This window comes from Tachypleus tridentatus, chromosome 10 (assembly GCF_004210375.1).
Source record: "Tachypleus tridentatus isolate NWPU-2018 chromosome 10, ASM421037v1, whole genome shotgun sequence".
Classification (NCBI taxonomy): domain Eukaryota; kingdom Metazoa; phylum Arthropoda; class Merostomata; order Xiphosura; family Limulidae; genus Tachypleus; species Tachypleus tridentatus.
The window spans coordinates 14,485,975-14,505,470 of record NC_134834.1 but is presented as its reverse complement, the minus strand read 5'-3'; the positions used below and the strand labels follow the sequence as shown (position 1 = coordinate 14,505,470).

Here is a 19,496-nt window from a genome sequence, read left to right as displayed (position 1 = left end):
ACTTTTTAGATTTGTGCAGTTTATGGACGTTTCTCTAGTGTACAGAATTTACATTTTTTACAATTAATTATTCATATTTTGTTACTTTCGTTTGAAAAATAATTTGACTGAAATAAAAAAATATATTTAATACACTTTGAGGCATATGGCGCTCATCTTACCGTTTATAGATGTTTTTTCTAGTGTATAAAATGTATAGATATATTTATATTTATTCATATTTTGTTACTTTGGTTTAAAAAAAAAAACAATCACACATCTGTTTATTATTTCTTAGGTTTCCTGTCATCTTATATAGAGATAGGAGAGAATTAGTTACATCATCAGAGCATATCTATAAAATATTCATTGTTTCCTCAACACAGAAAGGATTAAAAATAGTTCCCATTAGAGGTCGCCACATAAACATTCGGTCCTCCTTGGGAATATATTATTGTTGTGAGATTGGAATGAGGGAATGATGAACAAAATACTTGTTATAAGACATTAGTATTAGGCCTGTTATGTTTCTGAACATATTGGGAATTTTGAAAAATGAGAAGAGTACATAATAATAATATTTCAACCACACTAGACCCTTATGCAAATTAATTGAAACAAGACGAAAAATTACTCACAAATTAATACATGATATGACCGCCTTTATTTTTCAGAAGTTCATTAATCCGCTTTGGCATCGAGTCCACGAGTTGACTGCAATCTTTACTAATTTTTGAGTCACGGTAACACACCTTAATTATGGCCTCAATTAGCTTATCTTTCGTAGTACAGTCTTTTCCCCGAAGTTTTTCTTTACAAATCGCCCAAAGATTTTCAATAGGATTTAAGTCCGGAGAGTTTCAAGGCCAGTCCAGCACCTTTATTCGAGTTGTTGTTATAAAAAGAAGCAAAAGAATCGTATTTATTCAAAACTTAATGAAAAAATACAACCACAAAGTATCTACCAAAAGATCTAAGTTTAAGACTATTTATCATTACTGAGCATTAATATTTCATTTTTTACGCTAGACTGCACACACTTTAGAGGGCGGATGTATCCGTCATATTGGATTTTTATTTTCTGTTGCTGTTTAGGTTCAAAGTACCTGTTATCATGTTATAATTTGATTAGTTAGGAGTGAACACTTAAGTTTTATTGCTATAAGTACTGCTAAGACTAAAGTTCCAATTTTAGGATAAACGTTACATCTTTAGGCCCACCATAGACGTCATAGGAGATAGGCTTAACTGACTGTTTGAAGTAGCGAGAGGTTGCAACGGTAAAGTGCAGCAGTCCTAATGTTAATAAAATTAGTTAATATCTATATTAAAAGAATTAGTTATGTTTTTGATTATGAAATTTAGTCGTTTCTTAACTGTAAGATGTAAGTTGTGTGTAATTTAAAAGCATAAATTTTGAATTTAGACCCTTTAATTGTAGCAAGTATAATCGTTAGTGTAATGGTAAAACAGCGGATTTCCGGTTCAGAGATTGTTTTTCTACTCGATGTGGTCAAGCTTTCAAAGTTCGCAAATCTCATTCATGTTGCTCTTTGTCAACATATTAAAATGAGTTTGTGAAATTAAATTACATTCTCTCATAAAGTGCGATGAAATAGTGGTAAAGCAACTAGCTTGCCAGTTACAGTATTAAATTAGTGTTTTGAAAAGGAAGCTGGTATGTAGTCATTAGGGACTGGGTGGGTTGGTGTTTCCGGAGGTTAGGGCAGTGGCCGAAAGTACAATAGTTAAACACCATCGATATAACTTCAGATACACTAAAGGTATTTTAATGCAAAAATAAAGAGGGAAGGTAGGTTGTTTGGTAGCAGTATAATACTGTTTATTAATTATTTTTTATTTTCCCATATGCCGCAGTATCATCCCCCCCACAACGGTACGGACCACCCCCACTTTAAAAACACCAATATTTTGAAATATCTTCGGAGAAAATTATACATATTCCATCTTACACCACAAGCAACTTAAGTCACAAATCACTATACGGTTTCAGTATGTAACTTCAATTTTCAAAATACAAGCTAATTTTACTTGTGGATTATAATTACATCTGGGCTTTTACATTATCGACGTGTTACATCTTACAGGTGGTATTAAATACTGTATGAAACACTAGATGTCATAAACACAAGGATAACAGTTTTGATGAAGTGATGCGCATTTACTTTATTTAAAGTAGGCTTAAAGTAGGTCGAGAATCAAATCTTAGGCCTAATTAATAGTTTTCATCGGCACGTTGGCGTGTTATCCACTAAAGTAGACATTGGTAGGGTACTGCCATTTGTTTGTTTTATGTTTCTGGAATTTCGCGCAAAGCTACACGAGGGCTATCTGCGCTAGCCATCCCTAATTTAGCAGTGTAAGACTAGAGGGAAGGCAGCTAGTCATCACCACCCACCGACAACTCTTGGGCTACTCTTTTACCAACGAATAGTGAGATTGACCGTCACATTACAACGCCACCATGCCTAAAAGGGCGAGCATGTTTGGTGTGAACAGGATTCGAACCCGCGACCCTCAGATTACGAGTCGCACGCCTTAACCCACTTGGCCATGCCGGGCCAGGGTACGGTCATCGTAATTAAGATTGGTGTATATACACTTGGGTTTAACACAAGAGTGCAACATGAGAGCAAACATCTGTCTCATTGAACGTTTCGATCCTCGAACTAAAAAGAAAATTTGCAAACACACGAAGTGGTGATTACAGTGGCATTGCCAGGTTTTTGAACTCGAGGGCAAAAAAATTAAATGGCTGAAGTGTAACTAAATATTTAATAAAATATTTATTAAAACAAATCGAATGTAATAATGTTTATAGAAGTTTTTCATTAAATGATATAAAACGTGTTTATTATATTTAAAAACTGAAAAATAATATGTGATCGATATGTCTACATTTTTTTCAGGGGTCAGCACCCTTCGTTACACTTTTGAGTGATTAATATTAATAATCAAAGGTCAAATGTTAGTAGTAGCAGAAGTTTAAACTGACTGTTAGACAAAGGTCAGTTGTTAATAACAGTAGAACTTCAAGTATTAACACTCCTACGAAAAGACGTTTCTAGTCCTGATTTCTTTAAGCCCGTTCCCCTGGCTGTGGTTTCGCTAGATAGTAGATAGGGACAGTGGGAATCTCGTTAATCCATTCATTAATGGATTTAAATGGCAATTTCATTTAAATACAAAAGTATTAGCCTAATATTAATAACCTTTCAAGTTGTTCTGGGGCCTGTTAGGCCCCACTTTTCGTAGGAGTGTTAAACAAAAGTTAAATGTTAGTAATAATAGAACTTTAAACGCCAAATGTTTGAATTTGACACGTTTTAGTTTGGCGTAACCTGATGGCTATGACGTTCGACCTGCAACCTGCGGGCTCAAATCCCCGTCCCCACATAGACTACGGGTGTATTACATTGTGGTGGTCAATCCCACTATTTGTTAGTAAAAGAGTAGCCCAAGAGTTGGCGATGTGTGGTATTGAATAGCTCCTTTCTCCCTAGTCTATCTGCTAGATTAGGGACAGCTAGCACGGATGGTGCGAAATTTAAAACAAATGAAACACGTGCTGATTTTTAGCCGCGGCATAGAAGCTCATAAAATGGATCTGAGTTGTTCTTTGTGGTTATTTTTTTTCAAGTACAAACTTTTAGCTCATAGCTCCATCTATTGGCCAATTTGAGATCTCATTACAGCCGCAGTTATTGAGGGTTTCCTTGTGTTAGTTCTTAGTCAAGTTTGGATAATAATAATAAAAAAATGAAGATAATATTTTTTTTCAGGCTAATATATTAATACCAGCTCCGATGATGGTAACCGTGTTACCGAAAGTAGACGGTTGAAATATCTAACAAATATTTTATTTTTCCTTGTGCCAAACATGGTCTTCCTTTCAGTACTGTTAATATAATGTGAAAATATTCCGTTGGGAGACATGCATGTTGGAAAATAAATGTTTCAATAAGAGAGTACAAACATGCAGCTTTCATAAAAGTAATTAGAAACAAATCTCCAAATTGAAAATTAATTTAAAACTTCGAGTTTTGTATGAAAATTACAAAATTTACAATTATTTCCTCTTTGTATTTAGTTTAACATCGTAGATGGAAAAAATGGAACATTTCCCATAAAAAATAACAAAACTATTGTTATTAGCTATTTAGAAGAGAGAGTTTTAGGCCTATTAAGTATGTGCCTTGCGTAAGTGTGATTCGTATCAATGTTCTCTTATTCCCCCCCAAAAAAAAATAAATAAATAAATATAATTTAGCCTTCGTTCGTTTAACTCCACGAACCACTAACGCAACAACGTCGTCTGAAACTCTCAACAAGAAAACAAAAAATGGATCCGTTGTATCATGGCGGTTCATGCTTTGAAAACTACACGGTGGATGTTGAGAAATATAACACGTTTGTATATAAATATACAAACAGATTTGAATTTATGGGCAGTGAATTTTGTGAAATCCTTAGGATGAAATAATGTATCTTCAACGAAGAGGGGCGAAACAGCGCTTCCCTTCCCGCGTCCCGGTTAACTTCCACCCAACTCGAACTTTCATTTAGTGTGTGTGTGTGGAATAATGTACTTGTGGTGGAAGACGATAGGGACTGTTTATATACAAGTATAAAAACTGGCAAAGAAAAACACACTTGCTATACACGTTTTAAATTAATTAGCCTCGTGTCAGTACGTGGGATTACGATTTTAACAGTATTCATCTCGCACGAAGATCCGTTTAGTCAAGAGGGGTGTTATGTGACGTCTTAGAGCCTAGAGGAGAGACGCGTTTTTTAGTATCTGCATTTTCCGATAGAGGGCTCTTTACTTATTAGACCCTTTAACCTTAATACTCCCACGTGCAGCTTTCAGGAGATGTGTATATACGATAATGACCAATGTCGTCTTTCAGGGCAATGAATGTGAAGGGAAATTACTTGTCTAGTAATTATTACTATTATTATTACTATTGTTAAAATTATACGTAAATAAAAACAATAATATCGGTGCTTAACAAATTACATGGCCAGGTGGATTAAGAAACTCCACTCGTAATATCAGGGTCGCGGGTTCGAATCCCCGTCGCGCCAAACATGCTCGCCCCCTTTTACCGTGGGGGCGTTATAATGTGACGGTCAATCCCACTATTCGTTGGTAAAAGAGTTGGCGGTGGGTGGTGATGACTAGATGCCTTCCCTCTAGTCTTACACTGTTAAATGAGGGATGGCTAGCGCAGATAGCCCTCGAGTAGCTTTGCGCGAAATTTAAAAACAAACAATAAATGTATATTATTGTTTAATGTCTAAACGAACTTGCAATATTTATAAGATTCACGTGTCTTTGGCCTGGCATAGTGGTGGCAACACACAATCAGTGAGTCGTGGTTTGAAACCTACCTCGCGACACACTTGCTCTTTCAGCCGTAAGGGCTTTATAGTGTTATTGTGAATTCCAGTATTCGTTTGTTAAGAGTAGCCCAAGAACTGAGGGCGGCTGGTGGTGACTAGCTGTCTTCCTTCTCGTCCATCACTTCAAAATAAGGAACGGTTAGCACATCTAGGTCTTGGGGTAGTTTTGCTTTAAACCCACAAACAAACCTACATCTTTTTTACTTTTAGAAGTGTGAACCACTAGTTACATGAAATGGATATTTGGTTTGAATTAACTGATTGAAACAAAATTATATTCTGCTGTTGTTCTACAATGAAGTTGTTTTTCTGCAGCTAAACTCTCACTAGGTGGCTCAAGTGCTTGTTGACATATCTCTAAACAAGGCGCGTACCGTAACTTCTAGCCCTGAATGTTTTTCATCGATTCTTGTAATTGATATATTAAATGCAAATGATAATTACCGAATTTATTGTTTTTAATATGAATTATTTATTATTATTAACGTTATTAAAAACAGACGTTTTCGTAGACGCATCTCCGACGAAACCGTGGCTCGGCATGGCCAGGTGGCTAAAGCACTCGACTCGTAATCCGAGAGTCGCGGGTTCGAATCTCCGTCACACCTAACATGCTCGCCCTTTGAGCCGTGAGGGCGTTATAATTTACGGTCAATCCCACTATTCGTTGGTGAAAGAGTAGCCCAAGAGTTGGCGGTGGGTGGTGATGACCGGGCCTTCCCTCTAGTCTTACACTGCTAAATTAGGGACGGCTAGCGCAGATAGCCCTCGTGTAGCTTTGTGCGAAATTCAAACCAAACCAAATCGACGAAACCTCTCACGTACGTATAGAAATAGAAACAAATAACTTAGTTCTCCGTGAGAAATGCGATCTCAGATACCGTTACGATTTCACAGACTGTTTCTCCACGTTGAATAAATGGTCGTCTGCAGTATCATAATGGAAACCCTTAAAAAAATGGTTTGTTTGTTTTTGAATTTCGCACAAAGCTACTCGAGGGCTATCTTTGCTAGCCGTCCCTAATTTAGCAGTGTAAGACTAGAGGGAAGGCCCGGTCATCACCACCCACCGCCAACTCTTGGGCTACTCTTTTACCAACGAATAGTGGGATTGACCGTAAATTATAACGCCCCCACGGCTGAAAGGGCGAGCATGATTGGCGCGACGGGGATGCGAACCCGCGACCCTCAGATTACAAGTCGCACGCCTTAACACGCTTGGCCATGCCGGGCCCTAAATTATAGTGTGTTTGCGTGTGTTTTTCGTATACCAAAGCCACAAAGGGCTAGCTGCTCAGCCCACCGAGGGGAATCGAACCCCTGATTTTGCGTTGTAAATCCGTAAACATATTGCTGTACTAGCGGGGGGTGGAGCGTTTCTGTAAATAAATACAGTATTTGTTTCATCTCTGGCAACTGCGAAACAGTCCGGTTGCAAATATTGCGAGAAGCACGTGTTACGCTTTGTTACTCACCCTTTCATCTGTATATTCTTTAGATTTGTGCAAAATTAGTGTGTTATAGGGGCGTGCTCGTAAATTCTTTTGTCGCGAACAGAGTAGAGAGTTATTAAAATAATCCGCACTTTTCACAGGGACGCAGGAGGCATTACTTTAAACTTTAAAACATTTAATTTTCTTAGCTTTGTTTACTTGTTATTGTGCAGAAAGCCATTCAAATGAGCTGTTTAATCTCAAACCAGACGCGGGTATCGAAAAAATAATTTTTAGCGTTACAAGCCCTCAGACTTTCCACTGAGCCACCAGAGGGCAGAGATGCATTTTATTACTATTTATCACTTTTACCGACGTATATGAATGACAGATGAGGTGTATTATATTGGAAAACTATGCAGTCATGTTATGTATATTGTGGCATTTCAATTGCTAATGCGTACGTCTTTATAACTTTTTTTTTTTTTTTTTCAGATTCTTACAAACTAAGATAAGTAGAAATAAGGAAATACATAAGGCCGTGGAATACAAAACAGGATATTATGAGTCACAGGGAATTGTTAACAATCCCAACGAGAGAGAAAAGCCGCTCGGTATGGCCTTCGTACATAATTGATACATCGCTGTTTCAAAGGACGTTTACTGTGATTGGATGAATGCTGTGACGTCATTTTATCTCTTATTTAGTAGAGAAAAGTATTTTAGTACGAGGCTGGTTCAATGTACAAGGATGTTATTTAACTTGTCCTGCTTACTTAAGACTATTTTATACGTCCACGTGTGTGTGTTTGTTTGGATAACAATCAAAGAACTGCTGACGATATATATGTTAATTATTATCACCTGAATACCAACTAAATGACACTGCTTATTTTATATTTTACATATGAATAATTAACTGCAGGCCAGTTAAATCTCTTACGAAGATCCAGGTGGCGCCAATTAGTGTCTAAACATATATTACTAGAGAAATAATTGTTGTTTGTTTGTTTTTTAATTTCGCGCTAGCCATCGCTAATTTAACAGTGTAAGACTAAAGGGAAGGCAGCTAGTCATCACCACCATCCACCGCCAACTCTTGGGTGACTTTTGTACCAACGAATAGTGGGATTGACCGTCACATTATAACGCCCCCATGGCTGAAAGGGCGAGCATGTTGGTGTGAGGTGGATTCGAACCCGCGACCATTAGATTACGAGTCGAACGCCTTAACCCACCAGCCATACCGGGCAAAGAAATATTATTTTGTTGTACTTTAGGTTAAAATTTAAAAATTAAAAACTAGATGTACAAGAATAAAGAGACCCCCCCACAGCTTTAGCCAAGTCTTATCCGGGATATCAGTATTTTGTGAAAAAAAAACCTTAAAGAAGATGATGTTAGAATCTATTTTAAATTTTATAACTATACCGTATAAAAAATAGTACTGCATCACGCTTTCTTGTAGAGGCAAACGTATATCTGACAAATTCAGAATGAGTTTTCAAGTTTTAAATAGAACACTTTTGAATTTATCACGCAATTTCTTCATTATTTCTGAATGACGTTGTAGTTTGTTTTTCAGTAGAACAACTTTTATATATTGAATTATGCGCTTATTAAAACGTCACCATGAAAACCAGCTCAGAAAAAAATATTTTCAGCATATTCCTCCGATTTGTTTGTTTAATTTGTTGGTGTATAGCTTTTTTTTTTTACTCGGTAGTCAAATTTGAATGTTTCATTTTTCTCAATTTATATGAAATTTTCTTATATACTAATATATATAATATAATATAATATAATATAATATAATATATTATGTAATGTAATGTAATTATAATATAATATATTATGTAATGTAATGTAATTATAATATAATATAATATATAATGTAATGTAATGTAATATAATATAATAGAATAGAATAGAATATAAGCGATTCCCTGAATGTAGTAGTGTATGTATTGGTTGTTTTGGTTGTGAGACCTTCCAGCAACCTGGAAAATGTTATGTTAATATATTTAAAACAAAACAAAAAAAAACAACCTAAGTGTGGACCCTGGTGGCCGAAGTCGTCATTATTTGTTTGTTGCAAAGCACAAAGCTATACAATGGGCTATCTGTCTCTGCTTGCAGTGGGTATCAAAACTAAATTTTTAGTGTTATAAGCGTACTAACTCGTCGCTGAACCACCAGGGGACTCGTCATCGGCTTGGTGATACACATAGAGATAAATTGTCACCTTTGTATGTCAGTTGTCAAAAACGTTAATTATGGATGTACTTTTTTTAGTTTATGCACTTATAGCAAAATTAACAGTGATGCATAAATATACTCAATGTAGAACGCTGAGGGCTACTTCTGCTAACTAGATAACTCAAATTGTTTGTGTTCACTGAATTACTGAAGACGAGGTTAATTTAGCTTTTTATGTGAAGTTTAGTGCGAGTTCGGTATTGTTTCAAACATATGATAAAATATCCAAGTAATAAGGCTCAAGTTTATAATTAACACACACACACAAACATAACTTCCGTTACAGACAAACTCAGAACAACTAAAGTGTTGTTTTTTAGCGTTTTCAGAAGAATTAATCTCTCATAAATGGATAAACGCTCCCCGCTAGTACAGCGGTATGTCTACGGATCTACAACGCCAAAATCAGGGGTTCGATTCCCCTCACTCTCATAAATAATGCATTCGTTCTACTAATTTCCTCCTTTCATATCAAATAAAAATCGCTTATATCAGACACAAGTGAAAAGAAGAAGAAAAAACAGCTAGAGAAATCCGATAACTAGAATGTTTTGGGAAGTTAGGCTTTTCCTCTTCACTGGCGAATCAAGTGTAAACACGCGACGTAATCAGCCCTAGCAACATTTTTCTTCATTTTTCGTGTTAGTTTGCAAACCTAATCACCCTGAAAAATTTCTGTTAGCCGAGTGGGTTTGTTTTTTATTCATATACAATGGGCCCGGCATGGCCAAGCGTGTTAAGGCGTTCGACTCGTAATCCGAGGGTCGCGGGTTCGAATCCAGGTCGCCCCAAACATGCTCACCCTTTCAGCCGTGGGGGGCGTTATAATGTTACGGTCAATCCCACTATTCGTTGGTAAAAGAGTAGCTCAACAGTTGGCGGTGGGCGGTGATGACTAGCTGCCTTCCCTCTAGTCTTACACTGCTAAATTAAGGACGGCTAGCACAGATAGCTCTCGAGTAGCTTTGTGAGAAATTCAAAACAAACAAACAAACAACCATATACAATGTGGATATTTTGGCGTGTTCGTGAAACATCAAGTTACTGATCCAACTAAAGTTTTGTCACTCGTGGCGTGGCTTAATCATCCTCCATGTTAGTCTTAGTTATTTAGCTTCCAACCAAATATTTACCGTTGATATGTCTGAAAACCCGGATGATCGTTACGTTTACAATTTTTTAAATTATTTGAGTTTGTTTGTTTGTTTTGGAATTTCGCACAAAGCTACTCGAGGGCTATCTGTGCTAGCCGTCCCTAATTTAGCAGTGTAAGACTAGAGGGAAGGCAGCTAGTCATCACCACCCACCGCCAACTCTTGGGCTACTCTTTTACCAACGAATAGTGGGATTGACCGTCACATTATAACGCCCCCACGGCTGGGAGGGCGAGCATGTTTGGTGTGATGGGGATTCGAACTCGCGACCCTTAGATTACGAGTCGAGTGCCTTAACCATCTGGCCATGCCGGGGCCGTATTGTTGTTTGTATATTAAAATATACAAAATATGAGAAAATTTTGTGTACTAGTCTTGTTGATAAATATATATTACATATGGACATTAGATTAACTTCTAAATTCAAATTTTTGATTATTTGAAATCATAATACGTAACGCATGTAACATAATAAATCGTAGACTCGCCCGAGATAAATTATAATACGTAACAGTATACAATCCTAGTTGTTTTGTACTTCTTTTCAGTTCAACTGGACAATAAAACAGTGCAAGTTACGTGGTCAGTTTCAGCCAGTAGAAACTTCTGATTCACGCGAACTCCTTTCGTTGTTACAGCTAAATGCTACTGACCACAGCAGCAAACTGTGTAAGTAATCACGTCGAGGCTTAGCTTTAGTATATGCTAACATCCGGCAAAACAGAAGTTCCAAAGTTTTCAAGAGTAGAAACCTCAACAATCTCTTTCTATGTATGCAGCAAGTGTTCGTATCGGAGTTCAGAGTTAGATTGTTTATTTGTTTTAACGAAAAGCTACACAGTGAGCGTGACGCGATGTGCAGTTCGGGTAACATGTATTAGAATGTATAACGAAATGACATAAATATTTGATTCCGAACATCACACCGAGAACTAAATAAAACCAGATCACAGGTTACAATATGGGAACTATTAAGTAAGGCCTGGAGGAAGAGGTATCTGAATAACCTTGCTTCTTCTGTGTAGCTTATGCCCTTCGCCTTTTAATGTTAATAGTAACGTAAATGTTTGTAATACCTGCACTCCCTTTGAGTGCTTACAACACTAAAGATACAGCTTCGATCACAGGTAGCCCCATTGCACGGCTTCATACTAAAACATATATAGTAAAATAACAGACAGCATCGCCTATCGTGTATATTACAGGGAAGACAGACTGGTATATTGACGCTATTGTTTATTTCTCTTTTCTTTTAATAATTACAATAAAGCTATGCTTGGAATGGGAATCAGTGAGTTCATGGTTCGCATCCCACTGCTGCTCACAGCATTTTGTAGCGAAAGTGTATTTCACGAGTAAAGATGACGTTAAAATAACTTTATCTGGTCAAACATGAGTAGTCCAAAAGTTGGCAGTGGATTCTATTGATTTGAAACCTTTTTTATTTTGTCTATGAATCGAGCGCTCCAACCACCTGGCCATGCGGGGTCTGTCAGTTCAAAATTAGGTAAACGGCTACATGCAGTCAGTCATTTTTGTAACTTTATGTGGATATTTTAAAAAGATAACAACATTAGAAATGTGCTATCAGTTTCGTAGTAACACTACGTTTTTGCCACCTGTTTTTAAAGAACTATAAAACTATATACATAAAACGAGATTAAATGAATCTGGTACAAAGTAAATAATTAAATATTCCTGGTTTTTAATAATATGCAGTGTATCCCTACAGTTATATTGGCTCGATTCCCAGTGGCACAGCGGTATGTCTGCGGACCTCACATCGCTAAAAATTGTATTTCGATACCCGTGGTGGGCAGAGCACCGATAGCCCATTGTGTTTAATTTCAATTGATCGATACATATTCATTTGTTATGTGGAGTGGGGCGTGGGAAGTTAAGGGATCTTATGCATACTGGCATAAATAAACATGAACTATAACTTTTATGGTGGAAGGTTTGTTTTTGAATTTCGTGTAAAGCTACACGAGGGCTATCTGCGCTAGCCGTCCCTAATTTAGTAGTGTAAAACTAGACGGAAGGCAGCTGGTCATCACCACTCACCGCCAACTACTTGGGTTGCTCTTTTACCAACAATTGACCGTAACATTATAACACCCCCACGGCTGAAAGGGCGAGCATCTCTGGTGCGACGGGGATTCGAACCTGCGACTCTCAGATTACGAGTCCAGCACTCTAACCACCTGGTCATGCCAGGGCAGTTATAGTGGAAGGAGAGGGCACTGTCTGTTAATTTTACAATCTCTTTTCGTTACAATTTAAAGAAAACATAAAACGAAAAACTAAGACTTGGAGCAGATATGGGTGTCAAACCTTAGAAACTGCACATATAAAGCAGCTATATAGTAATTGATCCTGAGAAATCGAACATCCGTATGTAATCAATTATGATACATCACACACAGTTAAGTCATCATCAATGTACATTTTAAAAGTGTTTTTTTATTTCTACATGTTTATAATTCACTTTATCTATTGTATTATAACACTTACGATACGATTGTCGTATAAATGGCAGGTGCTCATTAGCACTGCCTTCTTAAAGAGTGTCTAATGTTTTATGAATGGTGCATATTCTTACGATCTAATTAGAGTTATTCTACCTTCTAACACGAATTCTTTGCTGTGATTGATCCAAGTATACATCACGTGTTGTGAAACATTTTAAATTTGGCTTTGTAAAGCTGGTTAAAAAATCCCATCAATGTTATCCCGTTGTAATGGTCGTGACCATGCGTGCGTGACGTTGCAGCAAAACTTTATCGATGAAATTTTACGCAGCACAGTGAAGACACGTTGATTCCTTGAATTCTGAATTATAATCAATTTGCTCCAACTCGATAAGTGAACGTGAACATATGACATCACATTATGAATCGAGCGCTCCAACCACCTGGCCATGCGGGGTCGTTTACTAAGTCACGCCACAGATAGATGTGAAACAAACATAATTAATTTTCGTATGCTGTTAACAGGGCGAAAAAATCAAGTGAAAGTTCACATCGTTAAATGTTGTGGTAAACAGGTGGATCTGGAAAAACTAGAGAGTAAAATAAATACGAAAAAATATTTTAATCTAAGCTATTCAGTGAATTAACGGTTGATGAACAGAAGTTCCACGTTACACTTCATTTTGAGGAAACATGTTCTTATAACGAACAAAGTTGGATAATGTTCAGTTTTTTTTATTTCATTCAGTTGTTAATGACTTCAGTAGATGCTAACTGCTTACCCTTTGGTTTGTGGGATGTAATCATTCATTTATTTAATTTGTGGTTTTAAATTCAAAGTCCAAATTTGATTATAAAAAAAGGAAAATGTGTCCTATTCCAGATTTTTTTTTTTATTTCTCTCTCGGGCAAAAACCCTTAAACAAAGTAGTTTAACTGAACCAACTGAGAGTTGACTACTCAGCATGCCTGATTGGGGAAGTGGCAGAGTATCACGTGTACTACACGTTTCACAAGACATAAAGTAGGCGAAGAGAAGTAATGTGATATATTATCATGTCATACGTAGTGGATAATGTAATAATTAAAAGAACCTGAAACCACTTGTGGTAAATGAACTGGCGAAACAGTGTAATGTCATGTGTTAAATATGATTAAACCACATGTGGTAGATGAACTGACAGAATAGTGTAATGTCATGTGTTAAATATAATTAAAGCACATGTGGTAGGTAAATTGACAGAACAGTGTAATGTCATGTGTTAAATATGATTAAACCACATGTGGTAGGTGAACTGACAGAACAGTGTAGTGCCATGTGTAAAATATGATTAAACCACATGTGGTAGGTGAACTGACAGAACAGTCTAATGTCATGTGTAAAATATGATTAAACCACATGTGGTAGATGAAATGACAGAACAGTGTAATGTCGTATGTAAAATATGATTAAACCACATGTGGTAGATGAAATGACAGAACAGTGTAATGTCGTATGTAAAATATGATTAAACCACATGTGGTAGATGAAATGACAGAACAGTGTAATGTCATGTGTAGAATATGATTAAACTACGTGTGGTAAATGAACTGACAGAACAGTCTAATGTCATGTGTTAAATATGATTAAACGACATTTATTAGGTAAACAAGAGAAACAGTGTGATGCCAAGTATTAATTACGATTGAAACACAGGTGGTAGGTGAACTGACAGAACAGTGTAATGTCATGTGTTAAATATGATTAAACCACACTTGGTAGCCAAAGTGAAACAATGGCCAAAGTCAAGTGTATTTGTGATTACAAAATAACATGAATTTGCAGCAGTTCAGTGATTTTGTGTTTTGTTTTCCTTTTAGAATCGGATTCCCTTCTTATAAGCGCGTCCACTTTATATATTCATTACCCTTACGCCTAAAAATTGTGATAAAATCACAGTACATTGCAAGTATGTGTGCTATTCAAACTTGCACGAAAGTAATAGGTACCACATAGCATACATAGGGAAGCCCTGTGTCATATGAGCGTTTCATAAAAAATGTGAGTTATATATGCCAGTTTTCAAGGGATGCCACATGGTCAGTCGTTATAACGTATTCATATAACCTACAAACTTGACTCACACACTCGAAGTACCAAGTTGTTGACGATGGATTTTGCTTCTTTCTTGTTTTGTATTTTTTTAAACTGAGGTGGCGGGAAACTTTGTTTTTATCATATCCATAATGTCGGTCTCACGATATGTTCTATCCATGTGCTTGGTGATTCGAAGATCACCAAGATATATAAACAAGTATTAATGTTGTTCATAATTTAATTTCAGAATAACTTCATTTCATAGTGAGTTTTAGTAACTTGCCCATTCATGGCTCAGTGGTCAGATTGAGGACTCGTGACGCTAAAATTCGGGGTTAGAAGCCTTCTGTAGGCACTGCACAGAGAGTGTACTGTGCAGCTTAGACCTAATAAACGAAATAAAATGCCGGAACATTATGGTAGCTAGTGGCACCTGTTGAGATAAAACAAAAGCTCTAAAAACCTAAAGTATGTATTAAAATACGTTCACTTGTTTTTACAAGGAGATGGCCTGGCATTGCCAGGAAGTTAAGGCACTCGACTCGTAATCCGAGGATCGCGGGTTCGAATTCTTGTCACACCACACATGTTCGCCCTTTCAGCCGTGGGGACGTTATAATGTGACGGCCAATCGTACTATTCGTTGGTAAAAGAGTAGCCTAAGAGTTGGCGGAAGGTGGTGATGACTAGCTGCCTTTCCTGTAGTCTTACACCGCTAAGTTAGGAACGTCTAGAGCAGACAGCCCTCGTGCAGTTTTGCGTGAAATTCAAAACAAATAAGGAGATGTACTATTTAAATATATTATTTACAGATAATATGAAAATGTTGTTTATCATAACGTGTTGTTACGTATAACACAGCAAAATATTAAATTAATGTTTATGTATTAAACTTATAACATTGTAACTTCCACGTATATTTCTGCTAAATTGTCCACAGAAAATCTGTTTGAATTTCGCGTAAAGCTATACGAGGGCTATGTGCGCTAGCTGTCCCTAATTTAGCAGTGTAAAACTGGAGGGAAGGGATCCCCAGTGGCTCAGCGGTATGTCTGCGGACTTACAACGCTAAGAACCGAGTTTAGATACCCGTTGTGGGCAGAGCACAGATAGCCCATTGTGTAGCTTTGTGCTTAATTCAAAATAACAACAACTAGAGGGAAGGCAACTAGTTAACACCATCCATCGCCATCTCTTGGGCTACTCTTTTAAACTAACGAACAGTAGGATTTACCGTGACATTATAACGCTCCCATGGCTGAAATGGCGAGCGCGAGCATGCTTCTTATGACGGGGATTCGAACCCGTGACTCTCGGAGTACGAGTCAAGCGCCGTGCGAGTCTTACTAAGTCCCTGTTCGAGCGCCAATAAGGCTCGGCATGGCCTGGTGGTTCAGACACTCGACTCTTTGTTATAGTAATTAACGCGAAGTTTCAGACCATAATGAAAACATATATGATGTTGGGAAAGGACATTTAAGCTGTTATTTTGAAAACTTTACTCAAATAAGAATTTATTTTGCTGTTTTTTTGTTTTTATGGAAACAAATTTGAAAACAACCTGGAAGAAATAACGTTGAGTAAAATTTTTCAAAATGAATGATTTGAAGAATAAAAATGAAAACACTTTGAAACAACAGAAAGTTGGCATCCTGTTTAAAATGGCCTATTAAAAACAACTTCGTTTGTGGCGTTTTACACCTATGAAATATCCAGCAAATTAGTTTTAGCATTTATATTTTATTTGCACACATTGTCACTAGATGCCGCTACATTTGCAGTTGGAAGATGCTACTGAACTTAAAATTGCTCGTTCTATAAAACAGTATCTGCACGTTCTTAATATGCTTGTGTACCGTTGCTTTAGTCTGTAGTACTTTAAGGTTTACAGCATTCTTTTGAATATGCCCCTCGCTGGTATACAATGCTATGATTAGGGGTTCGATTCTCCTCGGTGGGCTCAGCAGATAGCCAGATGTGGCTTTGCTATAAGAAAACACACACACGTGTTGAATATAAGTCTAATCAGATTTATTATATTACTTATTAATCTACGTAACTAGTCAGACTTTCTGTCACGGCCCGGCATGGCCAGGTGGGCTAAGGCGTTCGACTCCCCGTCGCACCAAACATGCTCGTCCTTTCAGCCGTGGGGGCGTTATAATGTTACGATCAATTCCACTATTTATTGGTAAGAGAGTAGCCCAGGAGTTGGCGGTGGGTGGTGATGACTAGCCGCTTTCCCTCTAGACTTACACTGCCAAATTATGGACGCCTAGCGCAGATAGCCCTCGAGTAGCTATGCGCGAAATTCAAACCAAACTAATTTCATGTTTATAGATCTTGCTACTAGTAATTGTTGTTTAGTCTAATAACTTAGGCTTCTTTATCAGTAGTATTATACACGGAATTCTCTCTACGTTAAAATGCGTTTATTTGCGAGATTTCGGCCCTCTTAGCGAAGTTTTCACTGTGCAACAACGTTTAAATTTTCGTGTCGAAAGGTCACACACATTTGCAATAAAGGTTGCATATGATAATGGCTAGAAGCTTGTATCATTTTAGCCTTGTGTCTTATCCACAGGGAGAAACGCATATGAACTGGCAGGACCAACACTTGTACAAGTTGGTATGAGCTATGGATTTTCTCTCCTCTATTACGTTATTTGGAATAATTGATGACGTATGTAAGTGGGTTATGGGATACCTCACTTGAACTCTTTGTATAATCTCCTTGTGCGGACATTCTAGAATATTCCTCTTTTATTCAGCGATAAGTGAGATGTCATTATGTGACATACAGAAGTAGGTCACTAAATTGAGGCTTACACAGTTATCATGAGTAGAGATCTAGATCTGTCTGTTCACTTGTTTTTTCATGTACTGTCTATGTTCGATTTGTTTTTGTTTAAAACATTTCTAGAATCTAGGTTTTATTCAGGACTGGGGACTGAATCTTATACGTAATGAATATGTTAAATTTTACAGTTGGAATGTTGCACCTGACTAGCCTCTTGTTAGATCGCTAGGGTTCTGAACTGCTGGTAAGAATAAAGCAACCAGTTAGCAGTATTCACCATAAAGGTTTTATCTGAGTATTTGAACCGAATAATAGGGCACATTGTAATTTCTATTATGCACCTACAGCTGAAAATGTGAACCGTATTAGTGGCGTTACCTGTTGAAATTTGATTAGTTACACTAACCACATGTGGTAAATATGATTAAACCACATGTGGTAGGAGAACTGACAGAACAGTGTAATGTCATGTGTTAAATATGATTAAACCACATGTGGTGGGAGAACTGACAGAACAGTGTAATGTCATGTGTTAAATATGATTAAACCACATGTGGTAGGTGAACTGACAGAACAGTGTAATGTCATGTGTTAAATATGATTAAACCACATGTGGTAGGTGAACTGACAGAACAGTGTAATGTCATGTGTTAAATATGATTAAACCACATGTGGTAGGAGAACGGCTGACAGAACAGTGTAATGTCATGTGTTAAATATGATTAAACCACATGTGGTAGGTGAATTGACAGAACAGTGTAATGTCATGTGTTAAATATGATTAAACCACATGTGGTAGGAGAACGGCTGACAGAACAGTGTAATGTCATGTGTAAAATATGATTAAACCACATGTGATAAATGAACTGGTGAAACAGTATAATGTCATGTGTTAAATATGATTAAACCACATGTGGTAGGAGAACTGACAGAACAGTGTAATGTCATGTGTTAAATATGATTACACCACATGTGGTAAATGAACTGGTGAAACAGTATAATGTCACGTGTTAAATATGATTAAACCACATGTGGTAGGTGAACTGACAGTTAATGTTATTGGTTTGAATTAAGCACAAAGCTACACAAGAGGCTATCTGTGTATTTCAGAGAGTTACGAAATAAAGTACCGCCTGTAACGAGAGAAGTCTTTAATGTCGAAAGCAAAAACAATGTGTAGGATGTAGGTATTTCTTTTAAAGTTAGTAGTGGCTGTCGCGAGAAATTTTTGAAAACAGAAAGTTTACTATTACAGTGAAGGACAGTAACAAGTCAAAAAGTGTCGTCAGATTTTGAAGAATGTACACCAGATGACGTGCTTTGGTGCAATAGTGATAACACCGAGTCAGAAGGAACATCAAAGTCACATTCTGATTAAATAACGAAACATTATTGTGATGAAAATTCTATATTTCCTGTGTATTTATATATATTATATTATGTTTCATTTTATATACATTAAAATTTTTTTATTCGTTAATAATATTTTAAAACATATTTACTCATTTCCAATTATCATCACTTTTTGTTTCTCCTGAAAATCCCTTTTTCAAAATGGGTGGCCCGGTATGGTCAGGTGGATTAAGGCGTGCGACTCGTAATCCGAGGGTAGCACCAAACGTGCTCACCCTTTCAGGCGTGGGGGCGTTATAGTGTGGCGGTTAATCCCACTATTCGTTTGAATCACCGAATCTTTTGAAAGATATTGTGTACAAAATGTTTAATCACCTATTTCTCTTACAGCAGTTTTGAATCAGTTCCTTTTTATCCTTGAATTGCATCGCCCCAAAACATTTGGCTTTGCTGTAGTTAAACTTATTAAATGAAAGTTTCTAAAATATAGCAAGAGAAGTATTAGTGATTTCGTTTTGTTTGTTTTATTTTGAATTTCTC

At 36.9% G+C, this 19,496-nt stretch overlaps 1 protein-coding gene across 1 annotated transcript in view; it reads right to left on the bottom strand.

Annotated features, from left to right (window-relative positions):
• Nucleotides 1–616: 616 nt before the first annotated feature.
• Nucleotides 617–19,496, bottom strand: part of LOC143228767 (protein SLC31A2-like) — a 41,534-nt gene continuing 22,654 nt past the window's right edge. Inside the window, exon 4 of the mRNA XM_076460095.1 lies at nucleotides 617–857. Coding sequence (XP_076316210.1) covers nucleotides 824–857 — 34 coding nt within the window. The 3' untranslated portion in view covers nucleotides 617–823. The remainder of the gene's footprint in view (nucleotides 858–19,496) is intronic.